We start from the raw sequence: 19,235 nt of genomic DNA on the forward strand, positions 1-19,235 counted from the left end.
GGGGAGATCATTCCATAATTGGGGGGCCACCACTGAAAAGGCCCTCTCCCTTGTTGCCATCCTCCAAGCTTCCCTTGGAGTAGGCACTCGGAGGAGGACCTTAGATGTTGAGCGCAGTGAGCAGGTAGGTTCAGACTTTGATTAAGTCTGGATCAAAACCTATTTTATTCACATAAAAAGGGAGGGGCATTTATTATGGAGAGTCCTTAAGCCTTGCCTAATATGGTTTTGCTGTGTTCTTGTGCCATTGTCAGTTCCATTGGATGGTGTTAGCACCAACAACTGATTCCAAAGGGGAAAGATCAGAATGAATCATGAATGTTTTATGTACAGGTGGCATAAACCTCTTCACCTAGACTTTACAGATCCATAACAATGATCAAAAGACAAACAGACACCACTTCAGCAAGGATAAAAAAGGGGAAAAAATCATTTGGCCTTATGTACTCTTCCACATAATTAAAGGTAAAAGTGGCAACTCTTCACAACAGGAACGCTTAGTAACCGCTAATACGTTACTTAGAGTTGATTGTAATTCCACCCACAAGTATCCAGGGATCAGTCCAAACAACTAGATTGCCTTCTAATGTTTTCAATCCTCTTACAAGCATCTCTACAGACAAAAACTCATTCAAATGCTGAACACTACAGGTATAGTTAAGAAGAAATTAAACTCAGTTAACGCCTGAGCAATCCCAAGTGTTCTTTAAGTAGTAATTAAGTAGTCTAATGCTACCTCAAATGAACTTGACAAATTATTATGGATCATGTTTAGCATGGATCATTCAAATGCCTCATTGGAAATCTATGCATCCACAAGATCTAGAGGAGGATAAGTAACATAAAGGAAGCTGTTTTGTACTGATATGTCTCATTGGTCCATCTAGCTCAGTACTGTCTACACCAGGAGTGGGCAACTTGTGGTTCTCCAGGTGTTTCGGCCTACAACTCCCATCAGCCCTCACAAGTGTCTATGCTGACTAGGGCTGATGAGAGCTGTATAGGGTCAAACATCTTGAGGGCCACATGTTGCCCATTCCTGGTCTGCATGGACCACCAGTCGTTCTCCAGGGTCCCAGATAGGGGTCTGTTGTCAGTCCTACCTGCAGATGCCAGGGACTGAACCCAGGATCTTGTGCATGCAGAGGGATGCCTTCTACCACTGAGCTATAGCATATATATAATTTGTTCCACTGAAATAAAGTATCAGAATTTTGAAATTATTCCAGGAGATTGCAATTCCCTAAGCAGTGCTTAAGGCTGTGTGTATGTGTGTAGATAGCTAGTCACCCACCACCTTCTCAGTCTACACTGTATGCATCAAATTAAGCAATACGATACCTACAAAAGCTTACACCGCAAACAGCTGGTTTTGGCGGGCATTTGGGCAAGACGCCCTCCATGGCTCCATTCCCTCAATGAGGTCACCTTCTCTCTGCCATTGTCACCAGCTGCTGTTCTTCCCCCATTCTCTTTCTCACCATTTTTACAACATGCTTCCTTGACAAGCAGAGACCCAGGGCTTTCCTAGACCTGCTGGCTTATGCCGGACGGGAGGCGGGGCCGAGGCACGCTACCGTTAGCGCGCCTCCCCCACGCTTCCAGGTGCCGGACCCGCAGGGAGGACGCAAGCCCTGCAGCGTCCGCCATTTTTTTGTTTTGTTTAAAGGGGCCGCGGGTGGCCCGAAGACTTCATGAAGGTAAGGGGTGTTTTTGTAAAAACCGGGGGGGGGGAGGATGGGAGGGTGGGTGGGAAGGGGGGGCGGGTGACAGAGGGAGCGCCGCTCGCCGCCGCCGCTCGCAAGCAGGTGAGGGCTGCTTGCCCGGGCAATGCATTGCCCGGGCAAGCGGCGCTCGCCTACTTGCGAGCGGCGGGTGGCGGCGCGCGGCGCTCCCTCTGTCACCCGCCCCCCTTCCCACCCACCCCTCCCATCCTTCGCCCTCCCCTCTCTTTCCCCCCTGCCCCCGGGCCGATGGGCACAGCGCTCATACGAGCGCTGTGCCAGGCCAGTCCGTGGCTTTTCACAGCTCCTTGCGAGTAAGCGAGGAGCCGCAAAAAGCCGCGGAAGTCGCTAGACGTTCCCCAGCTCCGGCCTCAGGCCGGAGCTGGGGAAAAAGCGCGCCATAAGCACATTCGCTTATGGCGCGTTGAAGGAGGCCTCAGCGCGGCCTGCCGCCAGATTCCCCTGTGCGTCATCTGGACGCACAGCAGGGAAACCGGGTGAGAAGGCGCACTAAGGCCTCGTCTAGTAAGGCCCTAAGTGAGCTAGTAGGCAGTGGCACCTAATGCTTCTTCCTTCTCCATGGTCTGGGCCAAAGTGAGAGGCTGGTGAACAAGCAGGTTGCAGCTCCTGGAGGCTCTTGTTAGTGTGACCTTTCTAAAGTGTGGGCCCTTGACAGGTGCCCAACCGCGCCTGTCTTTGACGCCAATCCTGACCAAAGTCACACATACACACTAAACACACACACACCCAAATCAGCTAGCAGTGTTCTCTCTCTCTCCCTTTAATTCAATAACTCACTCATATGCTCTCACACACACCTACCTAATGAAATGTTGTGTTCTAACTTCTTTGCCTTGGCGTTTAAAAACAGAGCTGGAAATTTGAAAACATGAACAATGGATTCCAGAGGCTGCTGCTTTGATAAAATTGTTACATCTGATGGGATCGTACAGTTCCTAATGCAACTCTTGGGAGGCTTTTTTTCAGCAAGATCACAAAGAGTACATGGACAGACATGGGGTGAAAAACGTCTTCCCAGGGTTGCATTTCCCACTGTACATATGGAATCCAATGTAACTATTTATCCAAACACTAACCACTGGAATCCATTATAAAGAAGAGTTGGTTCAGCCTTTTGAACCGCTGATTCTGCATTTGAAATGCTCAGACCCATACTGTGCATTTGCAGGTGGTCCAGAAACAAATGCGTTTGGGCAATGTTGTTATTTATTCAGTCTGATCTATGAATGGTCTCTAGCAGCTGTTTCCATCTAATGGCTTCTTTGCAAGCTTCCACTGTGCGGATTGCTTTAACCATTTGATATTTACAATGTATGGCAGGTCAGCCTATGTCAGATGGAAGTGTTTGCTTTCCTGATGGAATTACATTTGCAAGGAAAAGAAGTCATTAGTCATCACAGACACTTGTCCATTGCGCAATTCACCATGCTTCTTCTACGTTGTGTTGTCACCTACAGACTGCAATAACCTGTTACACGCCTGTTTCCTACACTGACACTTGGGTGATGGGGGTTCAGTGGAGATGGAAAGAGATGGGTCAATAGGTTTCTATGTGTAAAAGCCAAGAGGGGGGGGGCAGGTATTTTGCTGTACATCTCACTGTGAACTGCTTGCTTCAAAATGGCAACACTTTGTTACAAGAGATATAACATTCATGCCGCAGATCATCACTTTTAAAGGGCTATTTTTTAAATCACAAAAACTTCTTAAAACCCCTGAATGCTGCTTGACATAGAACGGCAATGTCACTGGATCAAGTCAGGGCCAGAAAAATAATGTGGTATGTCCCACCTCTGTTCAAATTAGAACTGAGAGGATTCACTCATTACCCCTAACCTAAAAGGAATAGATCAAAGGACCAATAAAAGACCAGAATTGAGAACAGACGCAAAAGGGACTAAATGTAAACAGACAGGGAGATCTGATCATACATGAAGATTGCCCAAATGACAAATGCTTTGGGACATTTACAACAAGTATCGATGTGTGTTTACTCAAAAGTATGTTCAATTGAACTTGTTCTCAAGTAAGTATACATGGGATTTCAACCTCCATTTTGAAAAAGATGACAGGATGAGGAAGATGCAATGTCACCTACTTCATCCCTAGGTCTATCTACTTCTGGGGTAGGAAATTTGGTGCACTTCAGATGTTCTTGACTACCACCAGCCCCAATCAGCATGGCCAATGGGATTTGTAAGATGACACTAGGTTGCCTACCTCTTATACGTATATGAAATCTATGGGAGTCTCTATTAAGAACCAACTTATTGGCACAGAGAAATCCTTAATTGCCTTACAACTTTTGCCACTTATGTAGTGAAAATACAATTTGCCTACAAAAGAAGCATTACTTTGAGGTCGGGGCTGGGCCTGAACAAAATCACACCCCAGGTGTGGAGCATCTTCTGCACACACACCCCCCATTTGTTCAACTTTTGAATGTCATGCTTGCCCCCACAATTAATTCCCTCAGCTGTTGTCCACACAATTCCACCATAGGTAGGGTGACCAACTGTCAGGATTTCCCCGGATTAGTCCTGGTTTTTGTTCTGTCCATGGTGTCAGGGGGGATTTTCTATAATTTTCAATAATGTCCTGGAATGACACACCTTCCCCTTTAAGGCTGCCATTAGCATGGCAGGAGGGAATGACATGCTTTCTTGAGGCACATCATTCCCCCACCCCGAGCTCCAATTGAGGTCTTAAAGGGGAAAGTGGGTCATTCGTGGACATTATAGAAAAGGCCCCCATTGGAGTGGATGGTGGTGGTGCAGAATGAAATCCTTTCCCCTCCTCCACTCCAATCGGGTTCTTTAAGGTGGCGGGGGAATAACGTACTTTCTGCAGGACTCAGAAAGCTGCTTCCCCACACACACACTAGGTGTCCTCTTTTTTGGTTTCCCAAATATGGTCACCCTAACCATAGGGAGGAGTGTCCCTCAGAACACCAGGCCTCTCTTGACTACAGAGCCAGCCCTACCATTAGCCATAGTGAGGCAGCCACCTCAGGCAGCAGGTGCTGGGGGCAGGGAGCAGCAGCAGAATGTTGGAGAACAGAGCTGTGTGTTCCCCATGGCCTGCCTTGCGCACCCAAAGCTAGCCTGCTGAGCTTAGGTGTGGTAAAGGAAGCTATGCCAAGATTCAATGCGCAGTCTGGTCAACATCTGTACATCAGAATGGGAGGTGGGGAATTGCTCACTTGATCTTTACCTGAGGCAGCAAAATGTCTGAGGCTAGCCTTGCTCAACACACAGCAAAACACTTATTTGTTGTTGTTGTTGTTGTTGTTGTTGTTGTTTTTAAAAAAGCACATTAATTTAAATGAAGAAGTTATTAATCTGAAATTATTGTAGTGATTTATTTATTTGTTGCATTTATATCCCACCTTTTCCTCCAAGGTTTCCAAGGCAGCATGCATGGTGTCCAAGGCAGCATGCATTCCTCCTCCTCTTCCTCTCCACTTTATCCTCACAACAACAGCTCTGTGAGGTAGGCCAGGCTGAGAGTCAGTGACTGGCCCAAAGTCACCCAGTGCGCTTTGTGGCCAAATGGGCACTAGAACCTGGGCCTCCTGAGTCCCAGTCCAACACTTTATTTATTTATTTATTTATTTATTTATTTATTTATTTATTACATTTTTATACTGCCCAATAGCCGAAGCTCTCTGGGCGGTTCACAAAAATTAAAACCATAATAAAACAACCAACAGGTTAAAAACACAAATACAAAATACAGTATAAAAAGCACAACCAGGATAAAACCACGCAGCAAAATTGATATAAGATTAAAATACAGAGTTAGAACAGTAAAATTTAAATTTAATTTAAAATTAAGTGTTAAAATACTGAGAGAATCAAAAGGTCTTCAGCTGGCGATGAAAAGAGTACAGTGTAGGCGCCAGGTGGACCTCTCTGGGGAGCTCATTCCACAACCGGGGTGCCACAGCAGAGAAGGCCCTCTTCCTAGTAGCCACCCGCCTCACTTCCTTTGGCAGGGGCTCACGGAGAAGGGCCCCTGTAGATCATAGAATCATAGAATCATAGAATAGCAGAGTTGGAAGGGGCCTACAAGGCCATCGAGTCCAACCCCCTGCTCAATGCAGGAATCCACCCTAAAGCATCCCTGACAGATGCTTGTCCAGCTGCCTCTTGAAGGCCTCCAGTGTGGGAGAGCCCACAACCTCCCTAGGTAGCTGATTCCATTGTCGCACTGCTCTAACCGTCAGGAAGTTTTTCCTGATGTCCAGCCGGAATCTGGCTTCCTTTAACTTGAGCCCGTTATTCCGTGTCCTGCACTCTGGGAGGATCGAGAAGAGATCCTGGCCCTCCTCTGTGTGACAACCTTTTAAGTATTTGAAGACTGCTATCATGTCTCCCCTCAATCTTCTCTTCTCCAGGCTAAACATGCCCAGTTCTTTCAGTCTCTCTTCATAGGGCTTTGTTTCTAGACCTCTGATCATCCTGGTTGCCCTCTTCTGAACATGCTCCAGCTTGTCTGCGTCCTTCTTCAATTGTGGAGCCCAGAACTGGACGCAATACTCAAGATGAGGCCTAACCAGGGCCGAATAGAGAGGAACCAGTACCTCACGTGATTTGGAAGCTATACTTCTATTAATGCAGCCCAAAATAGCATTTGCCTTTCTTGCAGCCATATCGCACTGTTGGCTCATATTCAGCTTGTGATCTACAACAATTCCAAGATCTTTCTCGTTTGTAGTATTGCTGAGCCAAGTGTCCCCCATCTTGTAACTGTGCATTTGGTTTCTATTCCCTAAATGTAGAACTTGGCATTTATCCCTATTAAATTTCATTCTGTTGTTTTCAGCCCAGCACTCCAGCCTATCAAGATCACTTTGAAGTTTGTTTCTGTCTTCCAGGGTATTAGCTATCCCACCCAATTTTGTGTCATCTGCAAATTTGATCAGCATTCCCTGCACCTCCTCGTCCAAATCATTAATAAAAATGTTGAAGAGCACTGGGCCCAGGACTGATCCCTGCGGCACCCCACTCGTTGCCTCTCCCCAGTTTGAGAAGGTTCCATTGATAAGTACTCTTTGAGTCCGATTCTGTAGCCAACTGTGGATCCACCTAATAGTTGTTCCATCTAGCCCACTTTTAGCTAGTTTGTTAATCAGAATGTCATGTGGTACTTTGTCAAAAGCTTTGCTGAAGTCAAGATATATGACGTCCACAGCATTCCCACAGTCCACAAGGGAGGTTATCCTATCAAAAAATGAGATCAAATTAGTCTGACAGGATTTGTTCCTGACAAATCCATGTTGGCTTCTAGTAATCACTGCATTGATTTCAAGGTGTTTACAGATTGACTTCTTTATAATCTGCTCCAGAATTTTCCCAGGGATGGATGTCAGACTGACTGGTCTGTAGTTCCCAGGTTCCTCCTTTTTGCCCTTTTTGAAGATAGGGACAACGTTAGCCCTCCTCCAGTCGTCCGGCACCTCACCCGTCTTCCATGATTTTGCAAAGATAATAGACAAAGGTTCTGAGAGTTCTTCCGCTAGCTCCTTCATTACTCTTGGATGCAGTTCATCGGGCCCTGGAGATTTGAACTCATTCAAGGAAATTAGGTGTTCTTTGACCATTTGTTTATCAATCTCAAACTGCAATCCTGCCCCCTCAACTTCTGCTTCACTTTTTCCAGGGGGGTCATAGACCCGCTTTTGGGAGAAGACCGAGGCAAAGTAGGAATTGAGCACTTCAGCCTTTTCTTTGTCATCTGTTATCAATTTGCCATCCTCATTAAGCAGTTGAACCACCATTTCTTTCCTCTGTCTTTTACTACTCACGTATCTGAAGAAAGCCTTTTTATTGCTTTTAGCATCCCTCGCTAATCTCAGCTCATTCACAGCTTTAGCCTTCCTGACGCCATTTCGGCACTTCTGCGCCACTTGTCTGTACTCTTCTTTTGTAGCCTGGCCTTCCTTCCACTTCCTATATGTATCCCTTTTTGTTTTCAGTTCATCAATGAGCTTTTTGTGGAGCCACATTGGTTTCCTCTGTTGTCTTCTATCTTTTCTCCTTGTTGGAATTGTTTGTAACTGTGCCTTTAAAATTTCATTTTTTAGATACTCCCACCCATCCTGCACTCCTTTTCTCTTTAGGCTCCCTTGCCACGGGACCTTACTTATTATAGTTTTGAGTTTATTAAAATCAGCTTTCCTAAAATCCAGAGTACGTGTATGGCTACATGTACTTAAGGTCACCTTAAGATGATCTTAAGGTCTGGGCTGGTACGTATGGGAGGAGGTGTTCCTTCAAATAACCTGGCCCCAAACCGTTTAGGGCTTTGAATGTCAATACCAGCACTCTGAATTGGGCCTGGACCTGGTCTGGCAACCAATGAAGTTGTAAAAGGACTGGTGTAACGTGATCTTGCCGGCCAGATCTCTAACCACTACACCACTCTTGCCCTCTGTTCCAATGGAAAGAAAGTGGAGGGGATACAATAAAGACAGTGAAGAAAATAAAAGATGGAGAAATCTCAGAGGAATCAATAGCTCTCTGACTCGAAGGAACCAAAGATAGCCTGAAAACAGCTCAGTTATTGAGTTCAATGTGAATTATTCCCAGGTTAGTGGATATAGGATTGTAACCTGTGTCTCTCCCTCTTTGCTCTTATTTTGAGAAAAATGGGTTGAAAAGTACCATTTAGCAATAGTGACAGTATGAGTATCATGGCTAAAGCAAAACTGTATCTCACCAGAGCAGAGAATCACATGTGAAGTGGAGGAGGAGGTGGAGGGAGGTTAAGAACAATATTCAAGCACACCGTTCTAAAATTCAAAGCACATGCTGGGCTCTTGGAATGTCATTTTGAACTGCAACATAAAACTGGGCATGGCTCTTTTTAAAGTGCCTCATGCATGTAGTTTCCTCCTGTTTAATCTCACAAAAACCATACATAGCTCTTAATTACTGCCATTTCACAGATGGATATGAAATGGGACTGAGAAAATATTTGCTCAGTGCTAGTCAATGACTCCCCTTTGAAGTTGGGATATGAACCAGCCAGTCCCCACGACCTACTAAACTGGATGCCAGTGTGAGTGTGTGAGTGTTGTCTTAAATTGATCCACCAAATAAATAAATAAATACAAGAAATGCTAAGATATGAATCTCCTGAAATATAAAATAAAGGTGGAGAGAACATCAAAATATAATTTAAGAAATGATGGTAATTGTGCCAATCAAACAGGAATACAGTCTCTTTTGTGATTTGCAGGATTCTCTTCCTTGCCTTGGAAGGAAACTGGGTTGTGTCAAAGGGCTAGGGCTGGGTGGCTACACAGAGTACATTCAGTCCTTCAGCAGGCAATCTGAGTACATTGTTTCACAGTCTCTAGTTGACATACAAATTCTACTTATATTAATTGTTGTATGCAGTCATTCATTCCTACGGAACCTTAATCTAGAACACACTCATTAAGGGCTTTTCCAGTGTGCGTGGGTGAGTGCCTACCCATAAACACATTTTCTGTTTTCAAATAGCATTATTTTAGAGCTGGGGGAGAGCTGTTCCCCACACCCCAAGCTAGTATGTCCAACGCAAGAGTATGAGTGTTGCATGAGATTACACAAGTGTCGCTGGCACCTACTGGATAATGCCCATGACAATCAAGCACTCCAGTGTGGCTTATTTAAGCCACAGTGGGCTGTGGCATATGTAGGTGGCCATTTTGAATACCCTGGTGAGTAGGTTTTTGGTGTGGTTAACAAACCACTCAGAAAACATGGCCTGTTTTAGGGTTGTAGCTGCACCCCTTCCTAGAGTTAGAAGACCTAAAAATGGTAGTGCACGCACTGGTAACTCCAAGGCTCGACTTCTGCAATGCGCTGTACATAGGGCTACCTTTGTGCCTAGTCTGGAAACTTCAACTAGTTCAAAATATGGCAGCCATGTTGGTCACCTAGAGGTGACCATATTGCATCAACTTTAAAATCACTTCACTGGCTGCCAATTACTTTCCTGGCAAAGTATAAAGTGTTGGTTATCACCTTTAAAGCCCTACATGGTTTGGATCCAGGCTACCTGCGTGATTGCCTTCTCCTGTACAATCTGCCCCGCACACTCAGGTACTCTTGGAAGGGTTTACTCCAGTCAGTGACAACTAGGCTGGCAACTGTTACCCAGAGGACCTTTTCTTCTGCTGCCCTCAGACTGTGGAAGGGCCTGCTGGAGGAGATTTTTCAGCTTAAAGCTCTCTCGGAGTTTAAGACAGCCGTAAAGATTAGTCTCTTCCGGCAGGCCTACCCAGATGAATTTTAAACCAAAGAATTTTAAGATGTTGTGATTGTTATTTCAATATTGTATTGGTTTAATATGCCCTTTTAACTAGTTTTATGTATTATATTGTATTTAATATTGTTTCCCACCTCAATCCAGAAGGAGAAGCGTATACTAATAATAATAATAATAATAATAACAACAACAACAACAACAACAACAACAATAATAATAATAATAATAATTTGTTAATCATGCCAACAATCCACCCTCAATGGGTTTGGGCAACATGATAAGCTACAGTCACAACTAGAATATCCAAAGTTGCCTGGCATGGTGGGCTGTGGCAATTATGCAATCCAAGTCACTGGTAAGCAATGCTAGCATATTACATTTCATATGGTAAACTGACCTTATTGAGCCGTTCCAGAGTAGTTTTTAGCATCTGCTGATACTCACATTCATTTCTAAATCTACAAAGAAGAAAAACAAATGGAAAATGTGAACACTGATAATAAATAAATAAGAAAAGGAAATGGCTCAGACCTCTGCATTCTGTTTCCATGCATAAGTTAATGGAGACATTCATATATGGTTTGGCCTATGCAAATAAGCCTAGCCTCCTGCTGGGCTTGTGATCTCCCTCATTATTATTATTACATTTTTCAGGAGCTCCGTGCCCCTCAGGTGGTGAGGTGGAGGGAGTGGGAATTGTTGTTGTTTTTAAGTACTTTTACAAAGGAGCGCTCAAGTGCTCATCTTGAGTTTAAAAAAAATCCAAAATGGCATTCCCAATGTCCTCTTCCTCCTGAGATGTCGCACGCCGCGTGTAGACCAGGCGGACGATCTCGTGATCATAAAATCTCGAGATCATCCCCCTCCACCCCCCTCATCTAGCCATGCCCTAGGACAGTTTCTCAGATTGCCATGTGCCCAAAAAGGTTGCCTACCTGACTTGTTCCACCTGTCCTATTTGTCATCTGTCAGTGCCGGCAGCAACCAGGGCCACAGCACCCTGGCAGACCTGACTGCAGGTGCCTGTCCTGAGAAGCCTGTCCATATTTGTTTTTTCTGGCCCAGCATTCTGAACAGTGCCAAGCAACCGGATCAAGCACCAGTTTAATTTGCCACAATGACCCAACCTAGAGTGTGGAGGAAAATTTTAGGCTCACTCAGCTACCCAACACAGTGAAGCAGTAGAACTTCTGCCATTCCCAAAGCCCTGCCGGCTTTGTCAGACCTTTCAGTTGGGTGAATCTTTATTTTTTAAAATCCCCCCCACACTTCAAGCAAGGGAGGGATTTCAGTACATCAGCTCCAGGCTAGAGTGGTTGAGGGGCCAGGTACCACAACATCAGGGCCTGTTACCCCAACTCTATTGACCCCCAAAACATATCATTATGAAGTCTTACCCAAGTGGAACAGTATCAGTGGTAGCTTTCTATCCATGGAACATTGCATGGGTGCAACCAGGTGACCAAGGTAGACACCACCACAGCACCATCAAAGAAGCTCTGTCCCATCCTACCCCACTCATAACCTGCTCCCCCAACCAGCCATTCTGCCCAATAGAATTTGAGTCCTATCATTGTTATTACCCTAACTCAATCCTACCACTCCCTGCACTGCTAAATGTCAGTGAAAAGTGATAAATAATTCTCCAGGCCAGGGTGGTCATGCCATCTGCTCTTGACGGGATCATCAACTGCCTGAGAGGACTATATTCTGACACTGCTCCCTCACTTTCCCTGGGGCTACTTAAGAACAGTGGGCCCTAAAGGAAGGCAGAAGACAAGGAGTCCAGGCCGGGGGAGTCACACCATCCGCTCCTGAAGAGACCTTCAGTCATCCTGAAAGAACTATATCCTGACATTGGGTTTAGGAGTGGATGGGTGTGGAAACATATGTTTGTTTCCATATTTAAATATAATATCACAAGTTGCTTGAATCATATCCTGCTCCTCTTGACAATTTTTTTGTCTTGATCTCAAAAGAGAAACTTCGGGAATATATTTTCGACCATGGTGCTCATCTGGACAGAATTAACAATTCTGTCTAGAATTAACAATTCTAAATTTTCAAAATGGTATAGGCTTTATAAATTTGACCATCAAAGGGCTGTTCACCTGGTAAAGCTCACATCCCCAAAGCTTAGGCAAACATTTACAGCCCTCCATTTTCAAATTATGCCTACAGCTGTGACTGATGGCAGATATTATCGTACCCCTTTGGCCCTCTGTCTGTGTATTTGTGCGGGGGGGGGCAGAAATTGAGGATTTGCCTCATTATTTGCTCTTCTGTTCTTTATATTCTGAACCAAGAACTCAATTTCTGGAATCTATCTTGTATCAATTACATTCCAATACCATTTCAGAAAAGATTTTCTCTCTCCTGTCTGACACTGACTCTAGGGCAACCCACAAGTTATCTCTTTTTGCCCTGGCAGCAATGAAAATTCTGTTTGTGAACCGCCCAGAGAGCTCCGGCTATTGGGCGGTATAGAAATGTAATAAATAAATAAATAAAATAAATAAATTCGGGCAAGATTTATTACTGAGATCGCAGTTGACTGTTCTGGAGATGCTATTATCTAACTACAGTATTATTATTATTATTTTAATATAACCTATGTTTTTAATTGTATTGACTTTTATCTTTTCATTATGTAAGACTGTCAAGAAATACTTTTGTAAGCCGCCATGAGAGCCTTTTTTAGCTGAATGGCGGCATAAAAATCTTTACATAAATAAATAAATAAATAAATAAATAAATAAGATTTATATGTGATTATATGCAGTATTTTTATATTGTTGTCCCTTCTTATTGTATTTATTTTGTATGTGAATGGCCTAATGCCGAAGCATTAATAAATTATAGGTCCTGGGTCCTCGCGGTTACTCGCAAGGAGCCGGGACAAACTGTGATGCCCGGCCACACATCCTGCAGTCTTGGAATCATCCCGAGACCGTGGGAAAACAGGTAGCGGATATACCAGGGCAAGGGAGGGATCGGGAGGGATCATCCCTCCCTGCCCCCAGATCCCCTGTGTGTCATGTGGACACACAGGGATGATCCCAGGGCGATCCCTGGGATAAGCCCTCATCTAATCATGCCCAGGGTTTCCCCATACATTTTTTAAGCTAAGGGGCTTTCTTCTTATTTTTTAGTTTTTCAAAAAAGCAAAAAAACAAAAACAAAAAAACCCACACCCCTTCTCCCAGCATTTGGAGTAGCCTGGCAGTTCTTAGTGAATGCCTATTGGAGACTATGTGACCTCACCCTCTCCAATAAGCATTCAGGATGAACCCCTGGGCTCCTGAAGATGCCAGCAGTGTTTTAAAAAAAAATAGAAAGAAGATCCCTCAACAACTGGCTAAATTTATAAAGGTATGTGGAAACCCTGTCCCTTCCCCAAGGAGAAAATTCTCACCTCTGCCAGCTTCTTTCACCTGAGTTTTCATTTACCCCACCCCACCCCCATGAAATGCCAAAATTGGAATGGTCAGAATTTTGGGCACAACACTAGTTATTTTTTCCTGATGGACTGATGCTTAGCGTATTTATTGGCTGGGGGTGGTGGATTTAAATTGGTTGATACTTCTATCTGCTCTCTCTCTCTCTCTCTCTCTCGCTCTCTCTTTTAATGTGCCTTTTAATGGTATTGCAATTATATGCTTTATTGTTGTTCAGGCTTTGGGCATGGAGTGCAGAAAGGTGAGATAGAAATTTAAATAATAAATGAATGGCATATTCATTTGTTTATTATCTTAATTTCTACGTACATTTATGCCACATTCTCCTTGCAAGGAGAACATAGCATCGTGACCCCTGCTGTCTTCATACTCGTATCAGAAACTTGAATTATTTCAAAAAGTATTGGCCCCATGACTAAAAGGCCACAGCTAGACCTAAGGTTTATCCTGGGATCATCCAGGGTTCACTCCTGCCTGAGCACTGGATCCCCTGTGTGTCACCTAGATGAACAGGTTTGACCCCTGGACGATCCAGGGATAAACCTTAGGTCTAGTTATGGCCAAAGAGGCTTCATAACACAGGATTAAAGCCTTCCCTATGTTGCAGCAGCAACTGTTTAAGAGACTAATATTAAATAGAGGAGCCAAGGTTACTTGGAACTTTGATTTACCTTCAGCTCATTAGGGGTGGGCAGAAGTTAAATCTCCAAATGTTTTGGAATTCAACTCCCAGAAGCCCCTGCCAGCATGGCCAATGGTCTGGAATGTTGGGAGTTGATGTCCCAAAACATATGGAAATCTACTTTGTGTCCTGCAGTATATTGATTGTTCTGAAGCTACAATGCAGATTAATTTACACAGCCAACCCCATGCCCTGAAATTCAAAGCAGGAGGTAGATAGATCAGTAACGATGAAGGAGTAATATACATGAAATGATGACAATGTACACAGCTAAGACCATACAGAGCTATCTCCCCCAGCGCTAGTTGACTTACTTGTTACGGAACTCATCCAGCATGCGTTGGGCATCTTTATCTTCCCGTTCCAGCTTTGATCTGTCCGAGGCCAGTTCACGAACACGCTGACGATTGAGATCAATCTGAGCAGCAAAGGCCTCCTCAAGCCCCGCCAGCTCATCCATGCGCTGGAATGTCTCCAGCTGCTTGCGGAAGATGGCGTTGCGTTGCTCGAGGACCCTGGCCCGATTGATGTAGTTGGCGAAGCGCTCATTGAGTTCTTGCAGGTTTTCCAGGCCTTGGGCTTGAGCGAGGCTGCCGAATTCTGGTGATTCTGGCAGCTCTTCGTAAGTGTCCGACCTTTCATACTTCTCCTTGCGAATTTCACGCAGGTAGCTACTCCTGTACATGGCGGGGTGGGGAGATGTGTGCGGGCCCAAGAATCCCCTTTGGGTGTTCCTGTCTCTGTCCAGTGTGAATGTGAAATGCTTCTCAGATTTGGAATGGATAGAAGGGAACCCACTCAGCTCTCCCACCCACCCCTAAATAACTGCCTGCCTCAATAGTTTATGACTCTAAACCCCAGCAGTCTGCAAGGGAAACTAAATAAAATCAAATGGCCCCACCTTCTCATTCTTGGTGACTGTATGCTTTTCAATTCTGTCAGCGGTTTTTTTGTTTTGTTTTGTTTTGCTTTTCTCTCTCTCTCTATTGGTTTCAATTGTGTGTGGCCCAACGAAAAGCAAATGTCCTGCTTTTGCTGGGTGGATTAGAAGGCTAGAGAGAAGCAGAGAACAAAAGTCATGTAGCTTTACAGGATGGGTCTGAAGCATTCCATTGGATTTTCTTTATTATTATTATTTTGACTACCACCATCAGGGAATTTTACATGAGGATGTCACATTTAACTCATGCCTGGTGTAATTTTGATTATATTTTGTTTTCAACAGATTCCAGAATCCTGAATACAGCCCCAGTAATTCTAGTGATAAAAAGATACCTAAAGTGCCTTTAAAAAATTGCCTAGATGCATACAGACTTAAAAACTTCTTTAACTATGCCCAATCTGGTACAGGAATTGCCTCTTCCATGCTTGTTCCCATGGCCACTGCTTGTAATGTGTGATTCCGTGTGGTTCCTCTAGTACTGTATTTGGCATCCCATACCTGACACCTCAGAAGGTGTATCAGCTGCATTGTATTATTTATATGAATAATAGTGATCCCAGCTCAATGGTAGATGTGTTACCTCACAATTGGTTATACTGTATATGTCTAGTTAGTATGTCTGCTAAGTAGGGAATGTTAGAACTGAGTGGGTGTGGTTTATGATGTAATAGGTGGGGGAGGAAGAGGAGTAGATAAGGAGGGTGCTTTTAGGTTTTGGGGGGCCAGTGGTTTTTTATTTGTAAAGTAAGAAAAGATTAGATTCTAGGGACTTAGGATTGGTGTAAAGTGGGAGAGGTAGTTGGTGTGTGGAGAATTCAGATTAGACAGGATTGAAAGTATTATATTTTTATTTAAAGCTTTTAAATAACAATAAACTTATTATTATTTTGTTAGCTACCAAATACCACATGTCAGCTTGGCATTGTTTACTTACCTCACAGTTATTAAACACCCACACCAGATTATACCCAGAGTATATTTAGAGAAGATCCTGTATAAAACCTGTTTCCCTCATAGCTAGGGGAAAGGTTTAATTTATTTATTTATTTATTTTATTACATTTATATACTGCCCCACAGCTGAAGCTCTCTGGGCAGTTTACAACAATTAAAAATAGTAAACATTAAAAGTTTACAAAAATTAAAAAAAAACATAAAAAGTATAAAAACAACAGTATCCATTTAAAAACAACAATTCTGGGGTCCATTAAAAACAAACTTAACGTTGTTAAATGCTGTTAAAATGCCTGGGAGAAGAGAAAAGTCTTGAACTGGCGCCGAAAAGATAACAACGTTGGCGCCAGGCGAGCCTCATCGGGAAGATCATTCCACAGTTGGGGAGAAACCACTGAGAAGGCCCTCTCCCTTGTTGCCATCCTCCGAGCTTCCCTCGGAATAGGCACTCGGAGGAGGACCTTAAATGTTGAGCGCAGTGTACGGGTAGGTTCATGTCGGGAGAGGCGTTCCATCAGGTATTGTGGTCCCAAGCCATGTAGGGCTTTATAGGTTAAGACCAGCACCTTGAATTGGGCTCGGAAACATTTAGGCAGCCAATGCAAGCAGGCCAGAATCGGTGTTATATGCTCAAACCTCCCTGTTCCAGCTATTAATCTAGCCGCCGCATCTTGCACAAGCTGCAGCTTCTGGACCGTCTTCAAAGGCTGCCCCATGTAGAGGGCATTGCAGTAATCTAATTTGGAAGTTACCAAAGTATGGACAACTGAAGCTAGGTTATCCCTGTCCAGATAGGGGCAATTAACCCTCCCTCAGGTTTTCATAGAATCATAGAATCATAGAATAGCAGAGTTGGAAGGGGCCTACAAGGCCATCGAGTCCAACCCCCTGCTCAATGCAGGAATCCACCCTAAAGCATCCCTGACAGATGGTTGTCCAGCTGCCTCTTGAAGGCCTCTAGTGTGGGAGAGCCCACAACCTCCCTAGGTAACTGATTCCACCGTCGCACTGCTCTAACAGTCAGGAAGTTTTTCCTGATGTCCAGCCGGAATCTGGCTTCCTTTAACTTGAGCCCGTTATTCCGTGTCCTGCACTCTGGGAGGATTGAGAAGAGATCCTGGCCCTCCTCTGTGTGACAACCTTTTAAGTATTTGAAGACTGCTATCATGTCTCCCCTCAATCTTCTATTCTCCAGGCTAAACATGCCCAGTTCTTTCAGTCTCCCTTCATAGGGCTTTGTTTCTAGACCCCTGATCATCCTGGTTGCCCTCTTCTGAACATGCTCCAGCTTGTCTGCGTCCTTCTTGAATTGTGGAGCCCAGAACTGGACACAATACTCTAGATGAGGCCTAACCAGGGCCGAATAGAGAGGAACCAGTACCTCACGTGATTTGGAAGCTATACTTCTATTAATGCAGCCCAAAATAGCATTGGCCTTTCTTGCAGCCATATCACACTGTTGGCTCATATTCAGCTTGCGATCTACAACAATTCCAAGATCTTTCTCGTTTGTAGTATTGCTGTGCCAAGTGTCCCCCATCTTGTAACTGTGCATTTGGTTTCTATTCCCTAAATGTAGAACTTGGCATTTATCCCTATTAAATTTCATTCTGTTGTTTTCAGCCCAGCACTCTAGCCTATGAAGATCACTTTGAAGTTTGTTTCTGTCTTCCAGGGTATTAGCTATCCCACCCAATTTGGTGTCATCTGCAAATTTGATCAGCGTCCCCTGCACCTCCTCGTCCAAATCATTAATAAAAATGTTGAAGAGCACTGGGCCCAGGACTGAGCCCTGCGGCACCCCACTCGTTGCCTCTCCCCAGTTTGAGAAGGTTCCATTGATAAGTACTCTTTGAGTCCGATTCTGTAGCCAACTGTGAATCCACCTAATAGTTGTTCCATCTAGCCCACTTTTAGCTAGTTTGTTAATCAGAATGTCATGTGGTACTTTGTCAAAAGCTTTGCTGAAGTCAAGATATATGACGTCCACAGCATTCCCACAGTCCACAAGGGAGGTTATCCTATCAAAAAATGAGATCAAATTAATCTGACAGGATTTGTTCCTGACAAATCCATGTTGGCTTCTAGTAATCGCTGCATTGATTTCAAGGTGTTTACAGATTGACTTCTTTATAATCTGCTCCAGAATTTTCCCAGGGATGGATGTCAGACTGACTGGTCTGTAGTTCCCAGGTTCCTCCTTTTTGCCCTTTTTGAAGATAGGGACAACGTTAGCCCTCCTCCAGTCGTCCGGCACCTCACCTGTCTTCCATGATTTTGCAAAGATAATAGACAAAGGTTCTGAGAGTTCTTCTGCTAGCTCCTTCATTACTCTAGGATGCAGTTCATCGGGCCCTGGAGATTTAAACTCATTCAAGGAAATTAGGTGTTCTTTGACCATTTGTTTATCAATCTCAAACTGCAATCCTGCCCCCTCAACTTCTGCTTCACTTTTTCCAGGGGGGTCATAGACCCGCTTTTGGGAGAAGACCGAGGCAAAGTAGGAATTGAGCACTTCAGCCTTTTCTTTGTCATCTGTTATCAATTTGACATCCTCATTAAGCAGTTGAACCACCATTTCTTTCCTCTGTCTTTTACTACTCACGTATCTGAAGAAAGCCTTTTTATTGCTTTTAGCATCCCTCACTAATCTCAGCTCATTCACAGCTTTAGCCTTCCTGATGCCATTTTGGCACTTCTGCGCCACTTGTCTGTACTCTTCTTTTGTAGCCTGGCCTTCCTTCCACTTCCTATATGTATCCCTTTTTGTTTTCAGTTCATCTCTAAGCTTTTTGTGGAGCCACATTGGTTTCCTCTGTTGTCTTCTATCTTTTCTCCTGGTTGGAATTGTTTGTAACTGTGCCTTTAAAATTTCCTTTTTTAAATACTCCCACCCATCCTGCACTCCTTTTCTCATTAGGCTTCCTTGCCACGGGACCTTACTTATTATAGTTCTGAGTTTATTAAAATCAGCTTTCCTAAAATCCAGAGTCCGTGTATGGCTACGCTCGACTTTTGTCTCCTTCATAATCAAGAATTCAAGTATGACGTGGTCACTTTCCCCCAGTGTTCCCGTAACTGCCACTTTATTCACTAAGTCATCCCTATTGGTCAATAACAAGTCAAGGATTGCCAATCCTCTAGATCCTTCCTCCACTTTCTGTAGGAGAAAGTTATCACCCATACATGTCA

The 19,235-nt window shown here is 44.1% G+C and overlaps 1 protein-coding gene across 1 annotated transcript in view; it reads right to left on the reverse strand.

Moving 5' to 3' along the window:
* The window catches only part of BFSP1 (beaded filament structural protein 1), a 37,535-nt gene extending 22,703 nt beyond the window's left edge, over nt 1-14,832 (reverse strand). The window contains exons 1-2 of the mRNA XM_063125498.1: nt 14,462-14,832; nt 10,405-10,465 (exon numbers count right to left, since the gene is read on the reverse strand). Coding sequence (XP_062981568.1) covers nt 10,405-10,465; nt 14,462-14,832 — 432 coding nt within the window. The remainder of the gene's footprint in view (nt 1-10,404; nt 10,466-14,461) is intronic.
* Nucleotides 14,833-19,235: the final 4,403 nt, after the last annotated feature.

The sequence above is a fragment of the Elgaria multicarinata genome, chromosome 4, assembly GCF_023053635.1.
Source record: "Elgaria multicarinata webbii isolate HBS135686 ecotype San Diego chromosome 4, rElgMul1.1.pri, whole genome shotgun sequence".
Classification (NCBI taxonomy): domain Eukaryota; kingdom Metazoa; phylum Chordata; class Lepidosauria; order Squamata; family Anguidae; genus Elgaria; species Elgaria multicarinata.